The sequence below is a fragment of the Perca flavescens genome, chromosome 20 (genome assembly GCF_004354835.1).
Source record: "Perca flavescens isolate YP-PL-M2 chromosome 20, PFLA_1.0, whole genome shotgun sequence".
NCBI classification, from domain to species: domain Eukaryota; kingdom Metazoa; phylum Chordata; class Actinopteri; order Perciformes; family Percidae; genus Perca; species Perca flavescens.
Window position 1 is genome coordinate 25,590,969 of NC_041350.1, and position 27,052 is coordinate 25,618,020.

Consider the following 27,052-nt stretch of genomic DNA (forward strand, 5'->3'; position numbering starts at 1 on the left):
TTTATTTCTCCAGTGGAGAGTGTTTGCCAAAAGTGGAGGACTGCGGTCGCACTGGTCAGCTCCCCCGGTGTGGATGTGTACACGCGAACAGTTGAACATGAAGCTGGACTCGCAGGAGCCGCAAGTGCAATAAAAACAGTAGGTGCTGACGGGATTTTTTTTTTTTGAACCAGTGACCAGCTGTTGTGGAGCCCACTTCAGTGTCTGACCTTTCGGATACTTCCATCTGTGTCCTCTGAGAGCAAGGTCTGGCTCGTCAGAGCTGCAGGAACACAGGCTCAGTTTCCACTGACATTTCAAAATATCACTCCTCAGTGCGAACAATGTGGTGCTCACAGCCTGCCTCTGGCATTGGTAGTGGTCAGTGTCGAGAAATGTGTTGTTTTAGCATCAATCGAACAGTGTAATAAAAAGGTCTTTGACTTAATGCATCTGCAGTGCAAAATGTTTATAAGAATCAGTTGCAGCTTGCCCAGTGCTAAAAACTTGTTAAAACTGCTCATCATCAGGAAAGAAAAATAGCCTTAAGGTTGGAAATAAAACTCCTCACTCTCTCTGACTGACATTTTTTTTTCTACAAAAAAACAGTGCAGAAAGTGAATGAATAATGCTCTTCTTACTGTACATCTATCAAAAAAGGTGCCCTTAAGCAATGCACTTAAAGGGTAACTTCAGTTTGTTGAACCATCTTTGAAATTGGTCCATCAATTTGCATCCACAAAAGTGCCTGTGCCTGTGTTTGACTTGCTCAGATTATTGTTCCAAGTGTCTGACAACATTATGGAAAGGATTCCTACAGAGATAGACAGAAATAGACTTTCTGTTAAAGAGTAAGTTCCCCTTTTTTTTTTTTTTTTTGGAATAAAAACATTGCTATTGCCAAACCCACCAGACTCCATGTAAATAAACAGTAATTTTATCATTGTAAAATACACTTCGTTCAAAGTCGACAGACACAAATCAAAACTATGAGAAAGCCATTTTTGGTTTGTCTTTCCACTTTTCCAACAATCACAACTCTAGTTTTGGTTGAAACAAACATAGTTTCCCGATTTACATGTGAAAATATGTTGGCTCTATACATGCTAAAAGTACTGTTTGTTTAAATTGAGTCTGGTGGGTTTAGCGAAAAACAAAGATGATTTTACTCTTTTAAAAAAAAGGTTCTCTCTCTGTAGGGATCCTTTCTCTAGAATAACAATATGAGCCTGTGAGTGGCAGAAACAGCACTTTTAGTGGACGAAAGTTGAAAATTCTAGTTTGCATTACGTTGCAAAAAATATTATGCTTAATACTGGACCAATGCCAAATATTCTTGTTCCAAACAGTCACTTACACACAAAAACAGGTTGAAAAAACCCAAAGTTACCCTTTAAAAGGAGAATTCCGGCCAATTTTTACGTTAATCTTGATCGCTATAAACATGCGTGTACTTTCGATTGAAAAAAGAAAACAACCCGAATCAGTGCAGGCAACACGGATAAGCTGCAGGGGGCTTTTAGGGGGGAATAAACTTCAAGACGTGACATGACCTGTCCTCTGGAGGACAGTGCCAGACCACCAGCGCTCCGTGGATTTTTATCGGCAATGATTATCACAGAAGCCTGGCTGAATACACTCACCGGACGGCAGCTAACAGCTAACGGCTATCGGCTAGCAGGGCAAGCTAGCTACCGGCAGGATCGAGACAGGGACCAAGGTAGGTGAATTTAAACAATATCTGAGTTGAAAACGCATCTTGTTGTCACGTAAGGACCCCGTTCATGTCGCACAGACATTTTAATTACATTTTATATCTGTTAAGAGGCATAAAAAAGGCACTCTAAAACTCTTTCCCGACAACTGCCGTTTTAGCTCAGTGGAAGCTCATACACGTAGCTGCAGCTCCTCAGTGTTGCCTGCACTGATTCGGGTCGGGTTTTTTTCAGTCGAAAGTACACGCAATGTTTATAGCGATCAAGATTAATGTAAAAATTGGCCGGAATTCTCCTTTAAGGTTGGAAATACAGCTCATAACTCTAAACTAACTGTAAACTTTTCTGACGGAACAAAAAACTTTCTTACCGTACATCTATTTAAAAAAGGTACCCTAAAGTAGTAAACCGTGGTTGTACTGTTCTTTGTACTGTTCTTTGTGGCCAACAGTAGTAAACTGTGGTTGTACTGTTCTTTGTGGCCAACAGTATTAAACTGTGGTTGTACTGTTCAGCTCCCAGGTGTGAACAGTGTTGAGGACAAAGAACACACGTCTTCAGTAAAAAAAAACTAAAAACAACAGCACCAATGCTGGAGGTTTGCACACAGTGTATGAGAGCAGGCTGTCCTGTCAATCTGTTACAGATGCAGGGCAGTCCAAGTGTCGCGTCGAGAGGAACCAGGCTCTGGAGCAAGGCAGGAGACCTCAGGACACCATGTTCATCCCAGAATGCAACGAGGATGGAACATTTGCGCAGGTCTGTCTTGCTTCCTCCACATATGTTTTCCCCTTCATGTTTTTCACTCTGCTCTTGCTTTCACTTTCTCTCAAGTTCTTGTGAACCCTCTCCTTCACATCTAAGGCTGGGTACCGAATTAGATACTTTTTAGGCACCGACTGAATTGCTTCCTTAGCATTGAGTATCGAAAAATGCCTTGTCGTTGAATACCAAATGTCAGTACCCAAGGAGTAAATCTCTTCAGCGTCAGTGAGCCAATAAGCATGCAGCATGCTTCTACCAAGACCTAACAATGCTGTGATTGGCTGTCTAACAGTACACGTCGAAAAGAATCACAGGGAAAACTCTACGTTACACAGAGGCTCACCTAGTCGGAGCTGGAACCGGTATGAAAATCCCGGTATTAGTATCGGTACAGGTATAGAAAACTTTTGAAACAATACCCAGCCCTATTCACATAGACAAGAGATCAGTTTCACGTCGCTGACAGAAACATTTGATTGTACTCTTCATCTTTTTGCTATATTTACCCTAACAACAACCATGTACATTACAAAGCTATTGGTGTGGTTTACCTTTTTGCCTCTGCAGGTCCAGTGCCATACTTTGACAGGTTACTGCTGGTGTGTCACCAGTGACGGCAAGCCAGTGAGTGGCTCCTCTGTGCACAACAGGACCCCGGTGTGTTCAGGTACTGGGGGCATGGGGCGGGGGGGGACCAGCCTGTCAACCTGTGGATGAAACGCCCAGAGTTTTTCAAAATAATCCTAAAACATTTGTCCCGTACAAGGTTTGCAACACAGCTTGAAGGTCCTTCTTTTAGTTCTGTGCACATTAATGAAGTATTACTTATTTGTGCAACCAGGGCAACTCAACTTCAGAGTAATGTTTAACAGGTTGTATGACTAAAGCTCCAGTAGATGGGTTGGATGTTTCCCGACAATTCTTTATTAGGGTGGAGAAGTAGCATAACAAGCATTTTAAGGTTGTTTTTTTTTCAATGGTGGATGCATTTGTAGGATCTTGGAGCCAAGAGTGCTTGGAAGCCTCCGGGGTTCGAGCCAAATATTTTTTCATTATTCAAAAACCAAAAATGTCATTCATTGGCTTTAGTTTCTTACCTAAGAGAAGATTGAGAAGAAAATATATAGTACATTCAAGGTACAACCTAAATTGAGTAAATTATCAGTGAACTGACCCTACATCTGACATAAATAACTTTGCTGAGGCAGGATAAAGAGTGAACACAGCCTTGGGGTTACAGTTAAAGAGGCTCTGTCTTGCCATACTTTGGGCACATGTGTATTAGCTGTCACAAGGCGTATAGCAGGTGCAAGGTCATCGAGAAGGCTAATGGCCATACATCCAGGGGGCCTCCCAGCCCTCCCTCCCCCTCAACTAACTGCTCTCAGGAGGCCGGAGGGGGGAGAGAGAGAGAGAGAGAGAGAGAGAGAGAGAGAGAGAGAGAGAGAGAGAGAGAGAGAGATATCGTGGCTCTGCACACTCATCCTGGATGGGAACACTTTATGATAATCACCATCATTTTCCCTCAGAAGATAATACACAGGGGTCTTTGACAGAATTGGATTGCACAGCCACTAGAGCATGTGGTGCAAATTTTGTGTGGAGAGTGTGGTGAGAGCTGCTCAACATACGGCAAGAGGCTTCCCACTCTCTCTCGGTCTTTTCCTCTCTCCATTTCCTCATCGTACTCTCTCTGCCTCAATCTTCTCTGCCTTCTCTTTTCTCCGTATTTCCCACTTTTGCCACTAATCACCTGTATGGTTCCCCTTGGCACCTGCTGAGTTTCATTCCTTTGGCCAGAAACAGTAAATTTCACAAATTCAACAAGAAAACTACACTGCTTTTCCCATTTGTGAATGCACACTGTACTAAAGCATAGAAGTGCAGAGTCAAGTTATTTTTTTATACAATTGTTTGTTTTTGCAGATAAAGCTTTTTTTATGACAAAACAATTCATTGTATCTAGAGAATGACCCCGCTGTGTTCAGGTATTTGGGGACTTGCTCAGGGATTTTCTAAATCTTGCTGGTGTGCCTAAGTGTACTGTCACGCCAGAAAGTGGCACGGCAAATTCTGTTGTGTGTCCATTCGAAAACGATGCCGCTGGAGGCTTCACGGCAAAGTAACCACTTTGCGGTCTCTGTCGCTAACAGGACAGCAAGTTAACGCAGTTCATTGTACCGTCTAGTCCCGTCTTATGACTGAAGCATGCGGTTTGTGCAGATTATACTTCAGCAGCTCAAGGATAACGATAGCTTCTTCCATTTTGGATTCTGCAGCTCTCCTTTCCTTCAGAGGTGACCACTGTTAAGATGGCTTGCGATAGGTTAGTCTTGCATTGCCAGACCAATCACCACGGCACGAGTCAGCACTAGCCCGTACTGGAGTATAGTTTGGCTGCACCACCTATCTATTCTGGGATAGGGGGGAAAAAACACTCTGGCTTGTTTGTATTTCTGTGAACCGTCCTGGGCATTGCTTAGCCCCGACTTAGCGGAGGTAGCGAGAGGTGAAGGACATCTGCTGCGTGGAGAGATGGGCCAGATGTCAGGCTTTATCCCAACAATGTGCATCCAATATGCACTGGTCGATGGAAAAAATGTAGGGACCAGACTTGAATTACGTATACGCCAACGCTTCACACGGATTTACTTACTACTACTTTATGCCTCTGTCAATCAATCCACTGATGGCGGCGATTATATTGAAATTATTTTGGTCCGAAAATTAAACGCAGCCTGTTTTCTTAGAATATGGCTTTTTTTTTAATTGCCCATCAAGACACTGGCTGCCAAATAAATGGATTTATTAGTCAATCGAAAGAACTTAACTGGCAACTATTTCGATTATTGATCAATTCTTTCAGTCATTTTTCAAGCAAAAATGTAAAAACGCCTTCTGGTTCAAGCTTCTTAAATGTGAGGATACGCTACTTTTCTTTCATATATGTATGAAAGTAAATGAAAATATCTTTGGGTTTTGGACCACTGCGCAAAAAGACGAATTAACCACTCTGAAGACATCACTTTGGGCTCTGTGAAGTTGTGATGGCTGTTTTTTCACTACTTTTGATATAGACTATCTAGCAGAAAATCAGCAGATTAATCAATAAAATAAAATTTAAAAATCATAAATCGGAGCACTACTCCAAGGGGAATCTTACATGTATCTCATGCAGATATTAAGAATAACCGAGATTTGGTGTGCTGTGAGATCTGAACTTCTACAACTGTTAAATTCCCAGCACTCAGTGGGAGAAATTATTTCAGATGCACAGGTTTTAATAAACTCTTAATGAAAAGCTGAAATGTAGTTTATGGCACAACACAACCTCTACCTGTCTCCTTTCTGTCCTGCATAAGATCCAATATCTTCTTTGTTTCTTGCAAAGGTATGTATGACACTGGGACCAGAATCTGGGCACAATAAAAATAAAACAGCTGCCACAGTCGAACAAGCCCAACTCTCCTTCCCTCTCACATGACAACAAATAACCTTCATTGACATGCTCAGACGCACATGTACACTACGACCCAAATCAATCATCTCACATACATTTGCAGGAAACTTCCGTGAATTTATGGAAACTCATGCTGGGACAAGTGGATTGTCAGGTAGTAAATTTCCTTCCAGTTGCTTTCACTTTCAAATTTCTCACCTTTGCCTTGTTATTGTAATCGGTCTCATTTAGCTCTTTTTCTCCGTGCATCCATGCATGAAACCGACTACTTGCATGAACCAAACAAGAATGATATCTGGAAACGTGCAACTTTTTACAATTATATATTAAATATAATTTTTTTTCACAGATGGTGCAGATCACTCAGGTTTGCATTGGTCAGAATTACGATAATGCAACAGCCCTAATGGTTTAATGTATGCCTGCTGTCAGTACTAACAGAATGTTACTCATCAAACTTAAAAAAAATAAACGTCGGCGTCTAACTCCAAGTCAAGACATCTGGGGGTTGGGTGAGATGTGGGAGTGGTGTTTTTCTGTTGGCCTGTGTTAAGTTGGAACAATCACGTTGAATCCCAAATCATGAAATAGCTATTAAGTGACTCAAGCTCTTGCAAAATAATGTATTTGCAGTAATGTGGATATTCTACATTTCTAGGATGGATGAACATCATTTTGGAATCCAATTCTCTAAATGTTCCCCAGGAGTTGTTGCTGCTGTCTAGTCTTTGTACATGTGTTTTTTTTTCTTTTTTCTTTACAGGGTCAGTAACCGATAGACCACCCGGGCCACCGAACTCTGGTAGAAAAGGTGAGTTGAGATCTGCTGTAAGTTTGTGTGTGTGTGCGCATGCGTGTGAGAGTTTGTATTTGTATGGAAGAGGCAGAGAGAGAGCAAAATCTCTTTTGACCTGATTTTGTTCCATCTAATCTGTGCAAAGTCTGTATTTGTGCAGGGCACAAAGGTACACGGCTGATGTTTTCACTTGTAAAGGGGATTTGAATTAAAATGGTCTTTATATTTAAAGAATAAATAGAGATACTACAACCTAACTAATCCTCAGGGATTCCTTCAGTAAATGCCTCAGTGACAATACTGTACGCTACAAAAACATCACTGGTTTTGCTCCAGTTATGTCTTTGTAAATATTGCATCTGCTGAAACTGTAAAATATGCCAAAAATGATAAATGACTAGTATTTCTACAGTTGTCCTCAAGTTTCATCAAAGTTATTAAAGTATTTAAGTAAAACCAGTGATGGAAAGTAACTTAAGTACATTACTGAAGTACTGAACTTAAGTACAAGTTTGAGGTACTTCACTTGAGTATTTCCATTCAATGCTACTTTATATTTATACTCCGCTACATTTATTTGACACCCTTAGTTACTGCAGTAGTTACTTTGCAAATTCAGATGCCCAGTACAAAATATAATCAACAAATGAATTTAAGCTGTATTGTTATAGATTTAGATAAAAACTCAGGCCCCACCTTTAGCAGCTTCTACAATAAAATTATGAACACATTAATGCATCAATAACTACAATCCAGTAATATAATATGCATTATTCGGACCCATTCTGAGTACTTTTACTTTTGGTACTTTAAAAGAGGCTGTACTCGATATTCAGTAAATATCGCTTTGCGGCCCCTTGTTGTCTGATTCCGACGCATAATGCAAAGATTTGCATGCTTGCATCATAGAAGAACAGCTGCTCTGCTTCAGAAATCTCAACAAAAATAAAAAAATTGTATGTTGTTTTTTTTTTAAACTGAGGAAAGATGGGGTGTCTCTCAGGGTTTCTCTATTATAAAGCCCTTAAGTTTTTTTCCAGCCCCGAGGGCGGTGATACACAGTAGAGAGCTGTTGGGGAGGGGATAGTCGAGATAGGGGTTTGCTGTCGATGCTTCCATTAATTGTTTTTCTCCCCTCCCAGTTTGTAGCTCACAGTCCAGACCTGGATCAAACAGTAACTGACAAATACTGTAAGTTACAGAATTTGTTCAGTATCCTTAGTAGGGCTGCCACCTCTTAGTCGATTAGTCGACTAATCGGTCGTTTTGGTCTTAGTCGACTAAGATTTCTTTAGTCGATAAGTCATTTTTTATGCTTATTCATGCTTAATTACTTATTTCTAACAAACTTCTGAGCACATTTATGGTAAACAGAAGATTTAAAGTGGTGCTTTTGCAGGATTCATTGTGGAGAAACTCAGTTTTACAGATGGTTAATTAACTACATTTATATTGTGCTTTTCTAGTCTTAACCACCTCTCAAAGCGCACAGCTCTGTTAATTAAATCAACTAACCGATTAGTCGACAAAATTGTATAAGTGTTAGTCGACTAAGAATTTCTTTAGTCGAGGACAGCCCTAATCCTCATTACATTTGGAAAGTTAAGAAAGTGTAAAAAAAAGAAATGAAAATAAATCTGTAACACTTTACTTGAAGGTATCTACATAAGAGTGACATGACACCGTCATGACACATGGACCCTAACCCTAACTTGTCATGACAAAAACCGAATGACGTTATGTCATAAACGTTTATGACTTGTTTATAATGTTAATGACACGTTCATGACACTGTCATGTCACTCGTATGTAGATACCTTCAAGTAAAGTGTAATCAAGAAACCAAAGAAATACTGGTGCATCTTTCGGACTAGTGTTTGACCCAGGTTTGCACTTGTTTGAGACCAACGTAGTAACTGTTGTATTTTATTCACAGTTTGACCAGATCAGGTCAGGTTGCTGTCAATCCCTCTGAGAAAAGGATTTACTTTAGTGTTTGTAGAAGGACTCCAGTTGTCTGTGGTTTGCTTTTGATCAAATTATTTCCTAAGGAATGTTCCAGAAGCTACAAAACTGCACATGGGTGAGTATTCTAGGGAGCTGAATTCACAGCTTTCTACACAGTAAGAGCCATTACAACTTATCACTTTCTTAAACAGGTCAGAATATGTTATTTAGACTGCACTGGGGAATAAAAAGATAGTAACTGAAAAATTTAACCGAAAGTACAAAGGAATGTATTTATAAATTCTGCTTTTATGTAGGTATTTTCTTTATCGAACTGTATTCTAACTGTGAAAAATGTTAGGAGAGTGAGATTATGCTGTTCACCATTGTTTGTAACCACATCATTTTTGATCAATATGAGATTCCAGTGATACATATTTTAAGATTGAGAGTACCAAATATCACTTCATAATAACTTTTAAAACAGTTTTGGCTGCCAAAAGGAGATTCAGAATTTTTAAACTTTGAAAAATGTTTGAAAATTCTAAATACTTACAGCATTCAGCGTTTAAGAAAACACAGAGTTTTCATCTAGTTTAATTTAGCTGAATAGTCATAATATGATGATACAGTAATCTTTAATAATGCTAGTGGCTATACACTATGTGGTTATTAAGTTATATGGTTCGCATGTGGCCAAATCCAACTGAGAAACCCTATATTACTGTTAGAACGCTTGTCGGTGCTTTTTTTTTAAGAGTCAATATTGATCTAATGCTGCATGTGCGAGGAACAAACCTGGAAGTTTACCTGATATACTACTTAGCATTTAGTATGCCAGAGAAAGATGGATTATGTCCCCATACATAGTATGTCAAATACAGTATGCCAAAAAAATACCAGGAGTGTCCTACTGCATCCTGTCAAATTTTGCAGTATGCAAGCCAGCATGCTTTTCTGGCCTTTCTGACCCACAATCCTTTGCGCAGCATATATGAGCAAGAGGGTCAAAGTTGTATCCATACTGCATGCAACAGTACATACTTTGTAAGGGCAGCTGAGAAAAGCTTGGAAAGCTCCTTTGCGTAGAAAGGAGCCAGCTGAGGTGGTTTGGGCATCTGGTAAGGATGCCCCCTGGGCGCCTCCCTAGGGAGGTGATCCAGGCACTTTCAGCTGGGACGAGGCCTCGGGGAAGACCCAGGACTAGGTGGAGAGATTATATATCCGCCCTGGCCTGGGAACACCTCGGGATCCCCCAGTCAGAGCTGGTTCAGTGGCTCGGGAAAGGGAAGTTTGGGGTGCCCTGCTGTTGCCCTCTGCCGCCCGACCCAGGATAAGCAGATGAAGATGGATGGATGAAGCCGAAATTATTTTATATTTATACTGTACAAATGGAGCCATGACCTACAAATAGTTGATCGTGGCGATAGAGGAATGGGGGGACAATCGCGGACCAATGCGTGAGTTAAGAGCGATTTTTGATGCGACGATGGAGCCAGAATAACGGTCAGACCATCGCCAAAGTGCTCAGGAGACCATCAGTATCACTGCCAAATGTCAGCGCGGTCTGGCTATTTGTTGAGATTAGCGGACCAGCGTTTCGGGTGGACCAACCAATCGAACGACGGACCGCACATTGGCACCGTGTTATTTTGACAATCAAGAATAATGAAGTTCACACTCCAATTGTTCAGAGGTCCGTTCACCTCGGTGTTTGGATTAGTTGCTACACCTGCACTGCACTGAGTGGGGAGGGTCTCCTCATGTGAGTGTATCTAAGCGTGTGTGTGCATGTGTGCGTGTGTGTGCGTGCGTGCGTGCGTGTGTGTGTATGTGTGTACAGTACGATGGTGAGGGAGTGTGCTAAATGTGCAGCTTGATCATGTTAAGAGTGTCAGTGTGAGGAGTTGGTTCGTTGATGTGTGAGAGAGATGTAAAGCCACATGTGGGTGGCTGTTCTTCTTCTTCTATCATTCAATCTGTCTCTTCTCTGTCTGTCTTTCTATCTGTCTTGGCCGGGCCATGTGCAAATCCCAACCATTCAACAGTTCTGGAGAGTAGATTGTATTAACCTCAATAATGGTAGTCTCTTTCCGTTTCTTTCTCACCCTCAACCCAGACGATGGCTCCAAGCCCACACCCACCATGGAGACTCACGTCCCCCCTGAGGGTGATGGTAAGTCTCCTCTAACCTCCTCCTGTAACACGGTGCTAAGATCGATTTTGCACTTTTAAGCCGTTGATCTTTAAAGTTTTTACAAACTATTGTTTGGGGAGTGTTGGTTGGAACTGACTGTATGGACCGGGAAGCTGCAAATTAATTAACTGCCCATTGGGATTAATAAAGTGTCTGAACTAAAAAGAATCGCCAACTATTTTGATAATTAATGAATTGGTTTGAGTCATTCTTTTGAGAAAAAAAGACAACGTATTCTGATTCAAGCTTCTAAAATGTGAATATTGTTCTAGGTTCTTCTCTCCTCTGTGACAGTAAACTGAATATCTTTGAGTTGTGGACAAAACATGACATTTGAGAATGTCATGTTGGGCTTTGGGAAACCCTGATTGACATTTTTCACCATTTTCTGACATTTTATAGACCAAACAACTAACCGATTAATCGAGAAAAGAATCGACAATGAAAATAATCGTTAGTTGCAGCCTTAATTAAATGGAAAACTCCAGCTGTCAAAAAATACCAGATGACATATTTGATATTTTTGGAAAACACTGGGATCTCGGATGCAATTTTAATTTGGGTTTTGTGGGGAAAGCTTGGCTGCGCAAGTGTTTGAAATATGCAGCTACTGTTGGATCTGGCATGGCGGACGAGGTTCAATGAAGCTTGGCTGTGGTACATTCTGTTGAGATCATCTAAAAGTAGAATTAGACTTCTCTTTAATTGATCCTTTTGGGATGACTCCTGCGAGGAAATTAGTTTTTTTAGTTTAGATTTCCAGCAGCAGATTTCATTTCAACACTTACTCTTAAATAAAGAGGTATAAAAAATACAGTATAGAAAATACAGTATAAGAATAACAATAAACTTTTAGCTAAATATAGGAAGTTAACAAAAAGTAAAAAAAAAAAAACAGATAAATAAAGAAATATATACAACTGTGTATGGCATTGTGATATTATACAGTGAATAAATGACATTTAGCATAAATTAGCAGTTAAGAGCAGTTAGAGGGTGCAGGTATGTATGTGAGTAGATTATTAATTAATTGCACAGTGAATAAGTGAGTGGCTACCACTCCTTCCCTTCCTTCCTGTTCTGTCCTCTTTACCCTATTTCCCCCTTCCCCCCCGAGTAAGGATTTGTAGAGTATGATGGCACGAGGGACAAAGTCTGTTGGTCCTCCACTTGGGAAGGAGCAGCCTTCCACTGAACAGGCTCCTCTGGTTGCTGATGACGGTGTGCAGGGGGCGGCTGCCATTGCCAGTAATGTCCAGCAGTTTGTCCACTGTCCTCCTCTCTGCCACCGTCACCAGTGAGTCCAGCTTCATGCCGACCACGGAGCTGTCCCGCCTGATCAGTTTATCACCTCGATACACCCAACGATGGCTGTGTCATCGGCGTACTTCTGTGTGTGACACGTATGGATGTTATTGATCTGTACTTTGTCTTCCTGTCATTGCAGAGATAACTGCTCCAACGCTGTGGATTAAACAGCTTGTTTGTAAGGAGAATAAGCAGAACAGCTCCGCTTCCAGGAAGCAAGGTGAGACAAAGAAACCCCTCCTTATTCTGAGAACTTCACGCATATATTCTTCCTTAATATGCGTATGAAGTGTAGTTTTCTACTGAAATTTTCTTTTAACTAACACAAAAAAATCTCAGTGTCTTTCGCACTGTGTCGCAGCCTTTTGCGATGCGTTTATTGCACCAGTTGATATTGCGATGACGGTAAAAAAAACGATATAGCACATACACAAGTGGTAGTTGTTGCGCGTGGGAAGCGAGCGAGGGATCGCATCCTTGACCATACCACTGATAAACCCACCTCTCCTCCCTGTGCAACCACCTACTCAAATATCACCCACGCACTGTTTCCAGGATACAACTATTAGCCACATATTGATCTTAAGATGAAAAGAGAAGTAGCTCAAACCCTAAATAAAGTGAACACTCCGAAAGTATCAACTGGTCTCCGGGGGAACTGGTTTCAAAGCCACCGGTTTCAGATGAAATGTAAAACATTTCCAGTTTGAAGACAGCCCTTTTTTTGGTTTCTTTCCTTTGGTGTAATTTGTTTAGCTTTCTCTGTCTCCTTTTCAATTACGCCTCAACATGTTCACTACCCTCCGGGCATCTGGACGCCTTTCACGCTCCTGCAGCAATGCAACGGGCGAATGTGGTGGTGGTGGGAGTGTGTGAATGAATATATTGGTTAGCTGACATATGGGACGGATGTTTGCCTTTTATCAAATAGCCTGCAAAATGTGCTTTCAATTGTTTTATTTATTTTCATTTATTCAAGTCATTGTTCAGTGCTTAAGTAATGTCTTCTAGCTTGCCACTGAGGTGGTTCAGTTGAGAGTTGTAATGCCCCATACTGTAGTTAACCATTTTGAATTGGACTGATGTTTGCTGAAGATACACAGGGTTTGAAAATGAAGCATATTCATTAAAACAGATTTTCAACCAAATTCCGTGTCCCCGGCATCAAAAAGCTATGATCAAATTAGAGAGACTACCAAATGTTACGGGAGCGAGGTTGGTGCTCTCTCCCACCCAATAGAGCACACCAACAGCTTGATTGTAATATGGAGTTTCCGAGTATTTTGAATGATGGCGATGTGGCAGGGGAAACTGCGGTCAGGGCAGCATTGAGGATTGTATTTTAGATGAGAGAGATTCACGGTGACAGCTCTTTGAAACTTCTGTGGAAACACCAGCTTCCTGTTTCCAATTAGCATCCGGTGTCCTCAAAGTACAAGAGACAAGGCCGACTAAGGGGGAGATGTCATCACGTTTGAGACATGAGCGATGTGTGCATCTGCAACTACAGCTGCATGTGATTGCATACAGTGTGTATGTGTGTGTGTGTGTGTGTTTAAGAAAGGAGATCCAATGCCTGTATTTGTGAGTGAAAAACAGGCATTGGATCTCCTTTTTAAACACACATTTTCATGTACAGTACGCATGCATATTCACACGTGTGAATGAACATGCGTACTGTACATGAAAATGTCCTGAAATGTGTTTGTGTGTGTATGATTCAGAGTTTGGAAGTAACAAAGGACAACTCAAGTACGGCACTAGAGTTGTGATGTTCTTGTACTTTGGCATTTTCATTTCGGTAGACCTCAATATATAACGTATACAATATGTCCACTACATTTTAGAAAATAACTTTTGGATAGCTGTAGAAACTACAGCAGTTATGTCAAATATTCACATTTTACATCCAACAGAAGATAAACTCAAACATAATCATTCTTTTTCTGTCCTTTTCTTCTCTGCTCCCCAGTTACTTTCTTTCCAACCTCCACTGATTTCATAACATTCAAATCCAAAAAACTTTCACGTTACCCGGCTCTTCTTGGATTATGTTCAGTTAGAGCTGAAACAATAGGTGGATTAAAATCGATTAGCCGATCGACAGATAATTTATTGGCAACCATTTTTGATAATCCATTACCGGTATGTTTCAAGCAAAATTGATGAAAAGATTCTGGTTTCAGCAGGATTTGTTGCTTTTCATTTGTCAAACTGAATATCTTTGGGCTTTGGACTATTGGTTCGATAAAACAAACAAGCGACGGTGCAACAAATCTTCACTATTTAAACTCTCTGTCTTCTTTTCCCGACACGCTGGAAAACCTGAGTGCTGAGAACGCTGCCCTCCTGTGTGCACATGAACCACGTTATTCATTTACTGGCCTTCTCTCTGGATACCCCATAATTATGATTTAGAGCGATGCGGAGATCATGTTAGTGAAACGTGTTTGCTTAGGCAAGGCGATGCAAAGTCCATTTTTCAAAAGGATGCTTCGCTGCCAGACTTTGACATGCTGTTGTTCCCATGTCGTAAGGGGGGGAAGCACTCTGTCGTGCAGCTCATTTATAAAAGTGTGTGCAGGACCAGAAACTCGCTAACTCCCGCCCCTTGCGGCGGGGCGAACAAAAGAAACACAAAATGTTGAAGGGATATAATGCGATCACATCGTCTAACGCCATGATTTTGTATAAAAATCTGCATCCTTAAAGGGATTTTGTTTCTTTTAATCTCATTTGCATGTGTAGTTTGAGGAGCAGCACGACTTTGTGTTTTACTCTCCAGCATGATAAGCTATGACAGTAACACGCTGAGACCCAACATGCCAACGATTGTGTTGAAAAGTAACACGATTGTGTTGAGAATTACGTATCCATTTTATGGGTGAACGCTCCATCATCTCTGGTTTTGTTGCACTCCGGGTCATAAACACAGACACATGCCCCTACATACCTACTCACAGAGTTCCCCTATTACTAACACTTTCGCTATTTTAACTGCAGAGAAGGCCTGCTAGAGACAATATTGCAGTGATTAGCCCACAGCTGAAAGCCATTGGAGTGAAGTGAAGAGGAGAGAGCGCTGGGTGGTGTGGGGGTAGGTACAGAGAAGGAGGTATTAGGATAGAGAGAGGCAGAGAGAGAAAGAAAGGGAAAGTGAAGGAATGACAGACAAAGGCTTAGAGGGGTGGGAGGAAGGGATCGAAAGAGTTATACAATGTGTATGATAAAGGAAGAGAAAGAGAGAAACTGAGAAATCTGAAGGGGAAAAAAATGGTTTCACTTGGTTGGAAGCCTGGAGGAAGAGGGCCAAAGTGAAAGGCATAAAACAGGACAAGCCTGTTCTCAAAGATACCGCAGATGTTCGTTCTATGTCCATTATCAGTTTGCCCTGAAGAAAAAATTACCACAACAAGCAAATTGTTACAACAGTTCCTGACATCCACTTGTGTGGGTTGTTTTTTTTTTCCAGGACAATTTGTTTTCTGAGGGTTTGTGTTTCTCATCATTCTTGTCCTCCGAGGAATACAATTTAAAAAAAGCAAACAAAAATAAAAATAAATGCGGATATCCAAGGCAGGCAAAGAAGTCGCAGATTGAATTTCAGCTCCACACACACAAAACCGAGAGGATTACATTGCAAGCGTCCAGCCTTTTTCCATTTATATGTATAAAAACTATTTCTTTTTTGGGAATCCTAGTGCCTGGCGCCAGCGTAACCTCTGTATAATAAACAGTGCTAAATAATTTGGATGTGAAGGAACCTTGGCGAGGACCAGAGCCACAGCACAGCGCTAAGAACACTTGAGTGTGAGTCGTTGCAGCAGAAAAACGTCTTTGGTGTAGGGACACGTTTAGTTCCCTGTTGGCGGACATGCTCAGGAAGCATGAACACCGCATCTCACAGACACAGAGACACACAGAGAGACACACACACACACACACTCCTCAGGTCTACTGTAGAACCTGCCACCAGTGCTATCTCCATCCTTATTACGCATTACTTTAGAGGATGGCAGGACTATTGTGCTTAAAGAAACTATTAGTCTGTCCCATTCTTCATGAAATTCTGCAGCACTCATCAATTTTCCCGAAAATTGAAAAATCAAATAGTATTGTGCTTGTGTGTGCCATGGATTGAGGGGTGTATTTACTCCTTTTTGTCAGACATGTAGTTTTTGGATTGCTGTGGCGAGTGCTCGGCTGTGTTAGCATTAGGTAGACATGCAGTATCAGGTTGGTCAATACAAATACTGCGAGTTAGAGACTCAGGTGAGCTGAAGGCTTCGTTTTCCTGCATAAAACTGCAAAAATAGTCTTTACATTTTTATTTTTATTTGTGCGTGCTCTTTTAAACTTGCACTCAGGGTTTTAAATTGACATTGTAGTTTACTAGCCCGTTTGACTGGTGATGAATGAAGCAAATAACATTGTGTGTCCGTTTGAGTTGGCAGGCTTCAGAAACAATGCGAGAAGTCGGTGTTGCCAGTTTGGGCGGTTTTGTGTGCGTTTGGATTGGAAATGGAAAATCTTTATCTGGCAACATTGCTTGTAGTACCTATCCTACATTTCTCATGAATGCTACGTTGGGACGTGTCATATGACTAGGCTACGTGCCTAGCGTGTGCGGTACTGGTTACGAGCTACGCTGAAACAGAGAAGACGAATGGAACGGCGCGAAACAAACCAGAGGTGCTGAAATTATGTAGTAAAGTTGGTGCTAATGGAATTGGCTGGTAACTTAAAAAAAATCTACTAGCCATGTTGGCTGATGATCAAAAAAGTAAATTTAAAGCCCTGCTTGCATTGATAGATTTTTCTTGGCCACTTCGGGGGCAGCAAAAAAAGCAGAAAAATTACTATTCACACAAAAAGCAGGCATGGAGCAACATTTGCATTAATTTGGAGTCGTTTTCTGGAAACCCGCGAAAGATACTCCAATGTTCACTCTCCTTTTAGCTCTGTTTGGGTCTACGCTAACTCTTGAGAAGAATATCCAGCTCTTTTGCTAAATGTTCTATTTTCTTAGCTAGCTTGCTGCACCTGGAAACAGGTTTTATGGGAGCGGTGATGCTGAACTTGTTGTCGTCATCAGAGGGAATACGCGGAGGAACATCCGCGTATCACCAATTTTTGGTGACCGCGGATCCGCGCAGCCACTCTGCTACAACTGCCAGCGTTGCGATCTACCATGCATGTGTGGAACTCGTCCGTGCGGATAGTATAAAGAGATCTACATTTCGCCTCTAGGGTCCACAGCTCTTCGTGTACCCGTCCGTTCCAGAGTATAATGGAGCAACCCCATTTCAAACACAGGCAGTCTTTGATTCAATGTCATATAGAAATAGATAATGACCAGTTTAAGTAAAGGACGTGAATGCTTCCTGCACCACTGTTGTGAGGCAGAGAATATTTTAGTCCCATGTCCAATTTCACAAGCTCCTTTCCTGATGTTGTTTTGAATCAAGCAGCGACTGTGCCATATTGTCCTAATTATGCTTTGGTTACTGGAACTGTGTGAGCTGAGACTACCGGCACTAATGGCTACTAATGTCTTTTATCAGCTCCACAATGTGAAAATACCTCACCGCCATGACAAAAAGGCTCCAAACGGTTAGCGTGACCCTCTTATTGTGGCTCAATGCTTCACAGTGCACTTGAATTTAAAATGAAGAATGGATCAGGAGCCGTAAAAGAACACTTCATCGCCATGGTTACAACTTTAGCATGCAGCTCTGTTGTACTTAGCTTAAGAGTGAGAGATGGACTAAATGGATGCGAATGTAAATACAGTTTGGTGGGACAAGGTGTTGCAGGAGCATCTGTCGAGGGCCGAGCGGCTGTTGTTGACCAAACAGATGTGACAGATCGTGGTGGGTAAAGTCTTCCTGATACAACCCGAGGAAGGACTAGTCATGGTTTTAATGGAAGGGATCAGTCGAACATGATGCTGCGGGATACAGAATGGTTGATACAGCTTTGTTTGTGTCCAAGGTACACAAGTGGTGGATAGCAGCCAGGTTTCTGAAGGAGTGTTGATGCCCGCCCAGTCCTTTTGGTGAAAACAAGCGACCTTGGATGATGTGGTCACAAACTGAGATTTGACAAAAATAAATCTTTAAATCAAGATCCACTCAGTTGCTTTTTCAATAGCTTTCTTAGTTGTCACAGAGATACCATCAAATGTCCTGGTTGTAGCTTTTTACTGAGATTCTTTCGTAAAAACAAAAAAAAAGAAGCTAATAAGTGGACCTTGAGTTGAGTTATTTTTTGTCAACAACAGTATTTCCAAGGCCATGCTCAAAATGTCAGTTGTGTTTAACAGACATAGTAAGTGTACCACTTTGTCCAAATGGAACGAAAACACACCTCACCCTGACATTGAACACTGTTTAACAAAGCGGTGAAGAATGCCTGACCTCCAGTTGCATCATTGGCCATATGCCCATGAAGCATTGTTAAAATTATCTGAGCACTGACGCTCAAACTATAATAGCTTCCTGCTGCATGCAAAACCTCGCAATCCTGTTTTCCGTCGCTACTCTCACAACTCAAACCTACGTAACTCTGTTGCCCTTCTGACCATACACAGCGCTTTTCTGCTAGACAGTGTGTGTAGAGTGCAGAGTAACTCTTCAAACAGCAGCAAAACAAAACAGACATGACGGCCAAGTCAGCAGCAAAAATAGAAAGCCCAAAATACGCAACGGTTGGTCTATAAAGTGACATGAAGAATGATAAATAGTTTAGAATGCCATTGGCTGGGTAATCTCTATAAACATATATCTGCATCGAATGCAGAATCTGTAGGCAACGGGACAAGATTTTGGTATCGGAAGCGTTTGTAGTCTGAGTATTATTGACCAATCACGTTTCAGCGGGCTTTGGTTTCATACAGGTAAACAGTCTGTGTGGAGAGCAAAAGAGGCGAAATGCAATCTCAGACACCCCCAGAGGCTAAATGGTCGTCAGACCAATAGCCGATGGGTTCCGAACTTAGTAGCTGGCCAATCAAAATTGGTTGACAGCCAATTACAAAGATGGGCAATTTCAAACTTCAAATAGTGAAATACACGTATAGAAACATACCACTTTATTTATTAGTTGCTAAAACGCTAATTTTTTTAGCTGTGACATGATTATCTTGAATTTGGTAAGATATCCAGGTCATGTACAGTCTTTCAACTTATTCTACAACAATCCCTTAACATTGTGACTGATTATCTTATTGTGTGTTTCTGGTTTCCCCGATTGTGGTGCCTCTGTATTGAGTGTGTTTCTCACGGTTTTAGAGAAAGTTCCCTCTTGTGACCAGGAGCGACAGAGCACACTGGACGAGGCTCGGCAGAATCCTCGCGAGGCCATTTTCATCCCTGACTGTGGGCCTGGAGGCCTTTACAAACCAGTCCAGTGCCACCAGTCCACAGGCTACTGCTGGTGTGTTCTGGTGGACACGGGACGACCCATTCCTGGAACATCCACCAGGTAATATCATTTATCAAAAACAGCACTTACAGCATTTTTTTTTCGGCCAAAGTGGCAATACAGTGGCTTGTTTTGAGGTGTCTCTACCAGTAAAGTCTGTGAATTTAGTTTACAATAAGTAAGAGTCTACAACCTTAGCAGCTCTGGCCAGGTCATGTTTGTAAATGAGAAGTTATTCTCAAACAATTTACCTGGATAAATAACGGTTTAAAAAAAAAAAAAAAAAAAAAGCTCTGTAAGGCTTTACTTGAGCATGTTTCTTCAAGCTAAATTCCAACGTCAGCATGCAACAATGCAAACATGCTGATGTTAAGTACAATGTTTACCATGTTCTATATTTTAGCTTTAGCTGGTAGCACGCTAACATTATTTAATTAGAATCAAACACAAAGTGCAGCTGAGGCTGATTGAAATGTTATTAGTTCAGGCATTTGGTCATAAACCACAGTATCTGACTGAATTAAATTTTGACCTGATGATGGCGCTCGATAAACAAGGGATCAACAAATTAGAATTACCCTAAAGGGGGGCATGGATATCTGTAGCAAATGTAATTGGGTAACACTTTATAATAATGGTACATGAATTATCTTTAATTCCTGCATGAAAAAAGCATGCATTCATGAATGTAGTAGTTACGAGTTGATGAACCACTAAAACGATTTTGGAAACGTTATTTTAAGTTAGGTTTGTGGCCCTTCAAATAAAGTGCTGACCTGCTCCATCTTTAACACTGATAAATAAGATATGATTAATGGTGGCATAAAATTAAATGGGTTGGCAAAATGACAGTATAACGTCGAGTTTGAGCTATGTTACTGGTTGCACGGTGTTCGTCGTTCGACTGGTCATGACCGTGTTCCCAAGAGGACGCCTGCTTGTATACGTGAACGCTACTGTCTTTATAATCTATCTTTTTAATAAACTGTCTGTACACTTACAAAGGTCTCACTGCTTTGGTTTACATGTAGGGACCCTCATTATCCTACCGTTGAAGTGTGGTGCTATTTTGAGCCTTGATAGTGGTATAGAAATAGCGATTTCTTTTTACTTTACCCATGCCCCGACGAATAGCTTTACAAGCTAATCAGCGGTTTGTGCTAGCTTGTTTCAAGCTAGAGACACATTTTATTAGCATGAAAACATATCCCAGAGAACGGTCGACTCGGTAATCACGTGTTATTAACCCCTAGGTTCATTTTGCGCCGGAATTGTCCTTTAAGTTAGCTCTCCATTAGTTCAATGTTGACAACAGGGCAGTCACCAAGTTTATTGTTAAAGGTTTGTGTCATTATGCAGTTTGCACTAAAAAGTATTTGTTGTTTACATTCCTTTGCTTTTTAGTTAGTTCAAGATTAGCCTGTACACAATGTCATTTGTTTATTTATTATTTATAATATGTTCATGTTGTGACAAAAAGGTTTCTCTTTTTTGTTAATTTTTAAAGTTGGGATTTATACCAATCCTGAGTATCTGACTGGCACACCCCTATCCAAAAGCACAACCAGTTTTATTGTTAATCTGAGTGATCAGTGGAATTGTTTTTATTTTGATAACTGTTTTGATTTACAATTAAGGTGGAAAATAAAAGTTTTGTGTTTAATGTATTTTTGTTGATGTTGAAATGGATTTTAAAACATATGGTATCGAAAAAAGTATCGTTAAGGAGCCAGCATCGAACCTGAGGTATCAAAATTGGCACCGGATCGAAAGATTTTGAACGATGCCCAGCCCTAGATATTTATGAATTTTACTTTTTACTAACTTCTAAGTATCTGAACACAAGAAATGTCTTGACATTTTTATTTTATTTGAGGGGGGTCACAAAGATTGGGGCATATGCCACCATTAATCATATCTTATTTATCAATGTTAAAGATGGAGCAGGTCAGTACTTTAATTGAAGGGCCACAAACATGATGAAGTAATGAAGAAGTAATGTTTAGTTAAAGCAACACTAGAGAACTTTTTGTAACTTAAAATAATGTTTCCAAAATCGTTTCAGTGGTTCATCAACTCGTAACAGGGTGAACGGCACTTCTGCATTCGCTTTGCGGCTCCTCTATCGCCTATAACCGCACTATGCAAGTTTGCCAGATCGGGTAGTGGATCTGTAAATCGAATGAGACATAATGGGACAATTCTGCTTCCAACCTGTAGGGGGACAGAAGCAGGAAAAGTTCTCTAGTGTTGCTTTAACAATGATTACAACACTACGATTCAGTTTCTTTAGCCTGTCACTTTAACTACAGATTTACCTATGAAGAAGACATGAACATCATTAATAAATCAGAAATCATGATGATTGAAATACCTTAATTGATGCATTAATTAACGTATTGTTCCTACGTCAAGTCATGCATGAGATAATATTAATCATGGTACATTACTGATAGTTCATGAAGTGCTACATGAATGAATGCATTCTTTTTCACGCATGAAGTAATGCATGAAGTCATGATAATTCATGTACCATTATTACAAAGTGTTACCTGTAATGGCAATCCATCCAAGAGATATTTCACGAACCTCTTGGCGGCGCCAGAGTAAAAGTCAGGATCACCAAAGTCAGTAGGATTCATCCACTGGAAACCATGAATGTCTATACAAAATCTGGTGCCAATCCATTAAGTAAATGTTGAGATATTACTGCATAAGTTAAAACTTTGACCTGCTGGAGGTGCAAGAGGTTATAAGGATTCATCCTCTGGGCATCATGGATATCTGTACCCAATTTAATGGCAGCCCATGAAATAGTTGTTGATATATTTTAGTCTGGTCGACCGACCAACAGACCAAACGTTGCGATCCCTAGAGCTAACGGCTAAACACTACTTTCACTGTTAAGATCATAAATTTCTTCACTTGGCAAAAAAAAAATTAGCTTCAAGCCCTGATGGGAAAATCATTTAGCGGACCATAAACACTCAGCGTTTGGTATGACGTTTGTTTTCAGTGCAGTTGCTGCTGTTTATATTGCTTTCAGGGAAATGGCGGCGGCACAATGGGTTTCTGCAAGAGCTGAATGTCGCAGGGATGGAGAGGAGGCGAAGTTGAATAAATAATGCCCACTCATTCCAAAGTGAATATTACATCTTGAAACACAGCAATAGATAAAGGAAAAGAGACAGGATGTTTGAAAAACTGTCAGCATGCACCGGTAAATAGATGAGCTGTTTTTGTTCCTGAAGAGGCATCATCATTCTCTCTTCACAAGAGGGTTTATGTTTTACAGGATGAGGCACAGACTATTATGAAGAGTTAGTTTGAATACAGGATAGCAGGTTTAGCTTCAAATCAATAAAAGCGTATTTATAACTGACAGCCCCACAAAAAACTAAAATAAATCACTTACACAGACCAAAATTCTCATCTGTATTTCAGATGTATTGAATGACACCCTCGAGGCGATTATTTCTTCACATAAGAATTTATTGTATTTTGGACTAGACCTCATGTCACTTGTCCCAATTTCTTTCCCCTGCACTGCAATGTGCAGGGTCATGCATTAGACATCCCTTCTTGGTTCAGGGGCCCCGCAGACTGTGAAAAAAGAAATAACAACTTGCTTTTTACTTTGAGAGAAAAAAAAAAAAAGAGGCAAATGAGACACACATGCTCAATTTTCCATCCTATTCAAGGACCAGTGATACAATAGCCAGGAGAAAACGAGTCATGCCACGCATAATGCCGAACAGTTTGTTATGGCTCCGAAAGAAAGCGATGCAAGCGCATGTCAAATCAAATGTATTGATTAAAGAGACTGTCATCACTATTAATAATTCTTTACAGCTCAACAGTGAATACACCGATTAAAGACAAACAAGAAGCCTGAACAGCATGCATGTGTTCAAATCCATGCGGTGAAGAGATTAGCGAGAGTGCTAATGTCTTCATAACAAAGACGGACAAAAATATTTCTCCTCCATCAATAATGTCTCCTGTCGTTAAGCTCCATCTCAGATTGTTTTTAAGCCTCAAGTAATATCTTCTGCGGTGTTTTTGGTCTTCAATTTAAGGCGTTGTTCCTTTCATTTTAATTAAATGTCTCATCGTGGACGAGTTTCTCCTTTGACGTCTCAGGTCATTCACACAATGCTCAGAAAGATGAATTCTGTTCTCCCTTCTGTCTCATGCAGTCATGTTCCCGCTGTCCTCTCCTCTCTGTGTAACAGGTACCAGACCCCGGAGTGTGACGGCGCCGCACGATCTCGCATCTCAGATACTGAAGATCCTTTCCAAGGCAGAGAGCTGACAGGTTTCTTTTTTTTTCCCTCTCACTTTTCTCTGGAGTTCAATTTATTTTGGGGGACTTTGGGGGATTGCAGAAACATTCTTGGATTAACTTTTTTAACAAATGAGGAAGCCTAAAAACTCACTTGGCACTCCTTCAGAAATGTTAATAACAAAAACTAGAAGGCCACTGGACGAGCGCAGACCTCTGCCAAGCCAATGCCCTATCTCGCAATGTTAAGAAAAGTGAGAAATAACGTGTGTATCCGCCTCGTGATTTAGATCCGCTCCACTATTTGACGGGTTCTTCCTTGGCCCATGCTGCACCCCTTGGCTCATGCTACACCCTTCCACCAAGCTTCTTGGAATTTGAGCCAGCAGTTTTCCTTAATGCTGTTGACAGACAGACAAACTGAACCAAAAAACTGAACCTCCTTGGGGGAAGTAACAAGACCTAGAAAAAATAAGACATACTTCGACAAGCAAAACAAAGGTTGGATTTATGCCTCAGTTTTGCCATTTTCAGACCGTTTGTTTCACTTTCACTGTTAGAAAAGAAAAGGCTTTTAAGGATATGGACTACCCGACCTCCCCAAATCCAGTGAAGAGGGGGGGCAGAGCTGCAAATTTTGCATCCACAACTGGTTCCCACACAATGGACAAGTACTGCACAGTGGATGTGCTAGTGGTGAACAGGATTTAAAAGGGAGAACAACAGTTTGATCAATTTCTTACTCTCTTACTAGAGCCCCATGCACACCGCTACAGCATGTGGATAATAGAGCTCAACAGTGTGGTTGCGGAAGTAAAAATCCTATTAATTCTCTCCATAAGGATTTTGATTATCAGCAATAATGTCCAAACCATCCCAGGTAGACTTACTGCGAGCTACGAGATTGTGAAATGAGAGTTTATGCTCTTGTTGAAGTGTTGTTGCAGAGCAAAGCGCAGAGAGCAACTATAGGTACTAGGTAACTAGGTAACTAGGTAACGACATGCAGTTATCTCATTGCGCTTTTGAAAGGTCAGTGGCAACTAGGTCAAAGTTGAAAAAATTTGAACTTTGAGCGCAGTGCAAATCCGAGCGGTGTGCGACGCCAGGGGTGGGGCAGCGCATAGTTGGGCGCCACCTCCCCCCTGGAAATCAATGGAACGGCCGGCGCAAAGGGGTTTTGCCGCCTATCGCGTGTAGGCAGCTTTATTGTCTTTATATAAGCATTTAATGAAAGGTCAATGGAGATCCAGAATGGTGAACATCATTCCTGGAACCAGAGCCATTCAAAAAGTGGGCCGTCACTGTTCGAGCTCTATTCCAAAGTTTGTGCTCAAGTTAGTCAGACTGATCTCATAAAGTGGCATGTGTATGACACGGTAATTCGTATGCCATTTTGGCGTGTTATGAAGACGCATAATTGCTTTTTAGCGTGTTTATCAACGCAGTTCGGCCGCCGTTGACCTACATTACGTGTGAACTTTCGCCGTAGTGAGTAGTACGAAAGGACGGAAGTCCGCGGAGGGAGGTTGGTTGGGGTGGGGGATGGGTGAAACACAGGACTTTCACCCAGCCGGGATCGCGTCCCGCGTGTGTAGTACGTCACGATCTCGTGATAACACGCAACGTGGCGACGCCACGTGGTGTGTATGTTTACATCCGCTGTATACAGCGTAGACATACACACCACGTGGCGTCGTGAATAGCTCGTACTATCGTACCATATGTTGATAGCTCAAAATGCGTACAGATCACACTATTTGGCTTTAGGAAAGTGGCGTGTATGTTTACGCAAAGTCATGATGCCATGTTGCAGTTACAGTTGCTGATTGGACAATCGCTGTCCAGGGGAGGGGTGAAGAGAAAGATCAATTAATAGCACTGTCACTTAGAGACTTGGAAATTATTTCTCAACCTCACACTAACTGACCAGATAGAGGGTTTTTGATTAGGAATTGACTGATCTCCACTTTGTAAGATCAGAGACTCTCCTCTTAACCAGAGGTCCTAACCTCGGCTCCTACTCCTCTGCCCTTGTTACTGCTCACTTACTTTTGTTGCCCTTCTGTTTCCCCATCATTTAAGGTTGCACTGTAACTCTTATTTAATTCCCCATCTGGTGAGTTTACAGAGTCAAGCATGACTCCTGACTGTGCAGCAGATGTGTGGCATGTTTTATGGAAGGTGTGAGTGTTGCGGGGTGTGGTGGCGAGGCTGCTGGGGTTGCTGGGAGACCACAGGGTGCTGAGTGGAGATATTTTTACGTACTGTAGAGGGATGTTCTGAACCGCCACAACAAAGCGCAGTGTTTCATGGTCGTCACATCAAGGCAGGAGGAGAAAAGAATGCTTGAGAGGGCAGTCTATTAACAGCATGCAGCTACAGGTTTAATGTCGCTGCACTGTACACAGAGTGGCACAATACCACCTCTGTCAGGAGGGGCAGATAAGAGCTCTTCCCCCGAGACCAAAGGCTGGGATCTGTTAACATCCAGTTCAGTCAGTTCAGGAACTGCATTTTGTTTTAAACCTGCATGTTAAAAACCTTTGGTGAGAATAGTTTGGTCTTATTTAGTCTATCAACCAATAATTTAGCTACACTTCCAGTATCTATGAGGGTCAGAGTGACGTCACTGTTGCCGTCTGCTCATTTCCGTGGACTGTATGTGCTCACAAACTTCCTAACTGCAAAGGTGTGACACACATGTGCATTTACAGAGTGTAGTATGAACAGAGGTGAGTGCAGTGCGTGTCCAACCTGCTCTCATGTGTTCATATCAGTTTTAGGGTTTATCAGGGATTTATTGCTGAGCTGCTTTGTGACCAGTTTATACTAAAGAGATCTAATGTTGGTGAACCCAGCTTTATCTGGGTTCTTACTCGCCACTGCTCAAAAAAAAAAAAAAAAGGTTTTAGGTGTCCAGAATTTCAGTTTGGACCTAAAGTATAAGCAAATCTAAGAGACTCCCAACCTGGCGAACGTTTGGTGTTGCTGAGTGATTTATGTGTGTAAAACAGCACAAACTAGATTCTAATTTCTGATCTTTTCTCTGAAATAGCTTCTTCTGTTGGTAAAAATGGATAGCTGTAACTCTTGAAGGCTAAAGATAGACTAAAGATAATTCAGCTGAGAAGAAAAACCTCTGTAGTTAAACTACTCACAGCTTATAAAGCGT

The 27,052-nt window shown here is 41.2% G+C and overlaps 1 protein-coding gene across 5 annotated transcripts in view; it reads left to right on the forward strand.

Annotated features, from left to right (window-relative positions):
- smoc1 (SPARC related modular calcium binding 1) overlaps positions 1 to 27,052 on the forward strand; it is a 66,888-nt gene that overhangs the window by 23,828 nt on the left and 16,008 nt on the right. For 4 of the 5 annotated variants that reach the window (XM_028566419.1, XM_028566416.1, XM_028566420.1 and 1 more), the window contains exons 4-10: positions 2,341 to 2,453; positions 3,027 to 3,126; positions 6,683 to 6,730; positions 10,749 to 10,838; positions 12,307 to 12,387; positions 19,460 to 19,652; positions 23,828 to 23,910. In XM_028566419.1, the coding sequence (XP_028422220.1) occupies positions 2,341 to 2,453; positions 3,027 to 3,126; positions 6,683 to 6,730; positions 10,749 to 10,838; positions 12,307 to 12,387; positions 19,460 to 19,652; positions 23,828 to 23,910 (708 nt within the window). The remainder of the gene's footprint in view (positions 1 to 2,340; positions 2,454 to 3,026; positions 3,127 to 6,682; positions 6,731 to 10,748; positions 10,839 to 12,306; positions 12,388 to 19,459; positions 19,653 to 23,827; positions 23,911 to 27,052) is intronic. The other variant, XM_028566421.1, reaches the window with a different exon arrangement.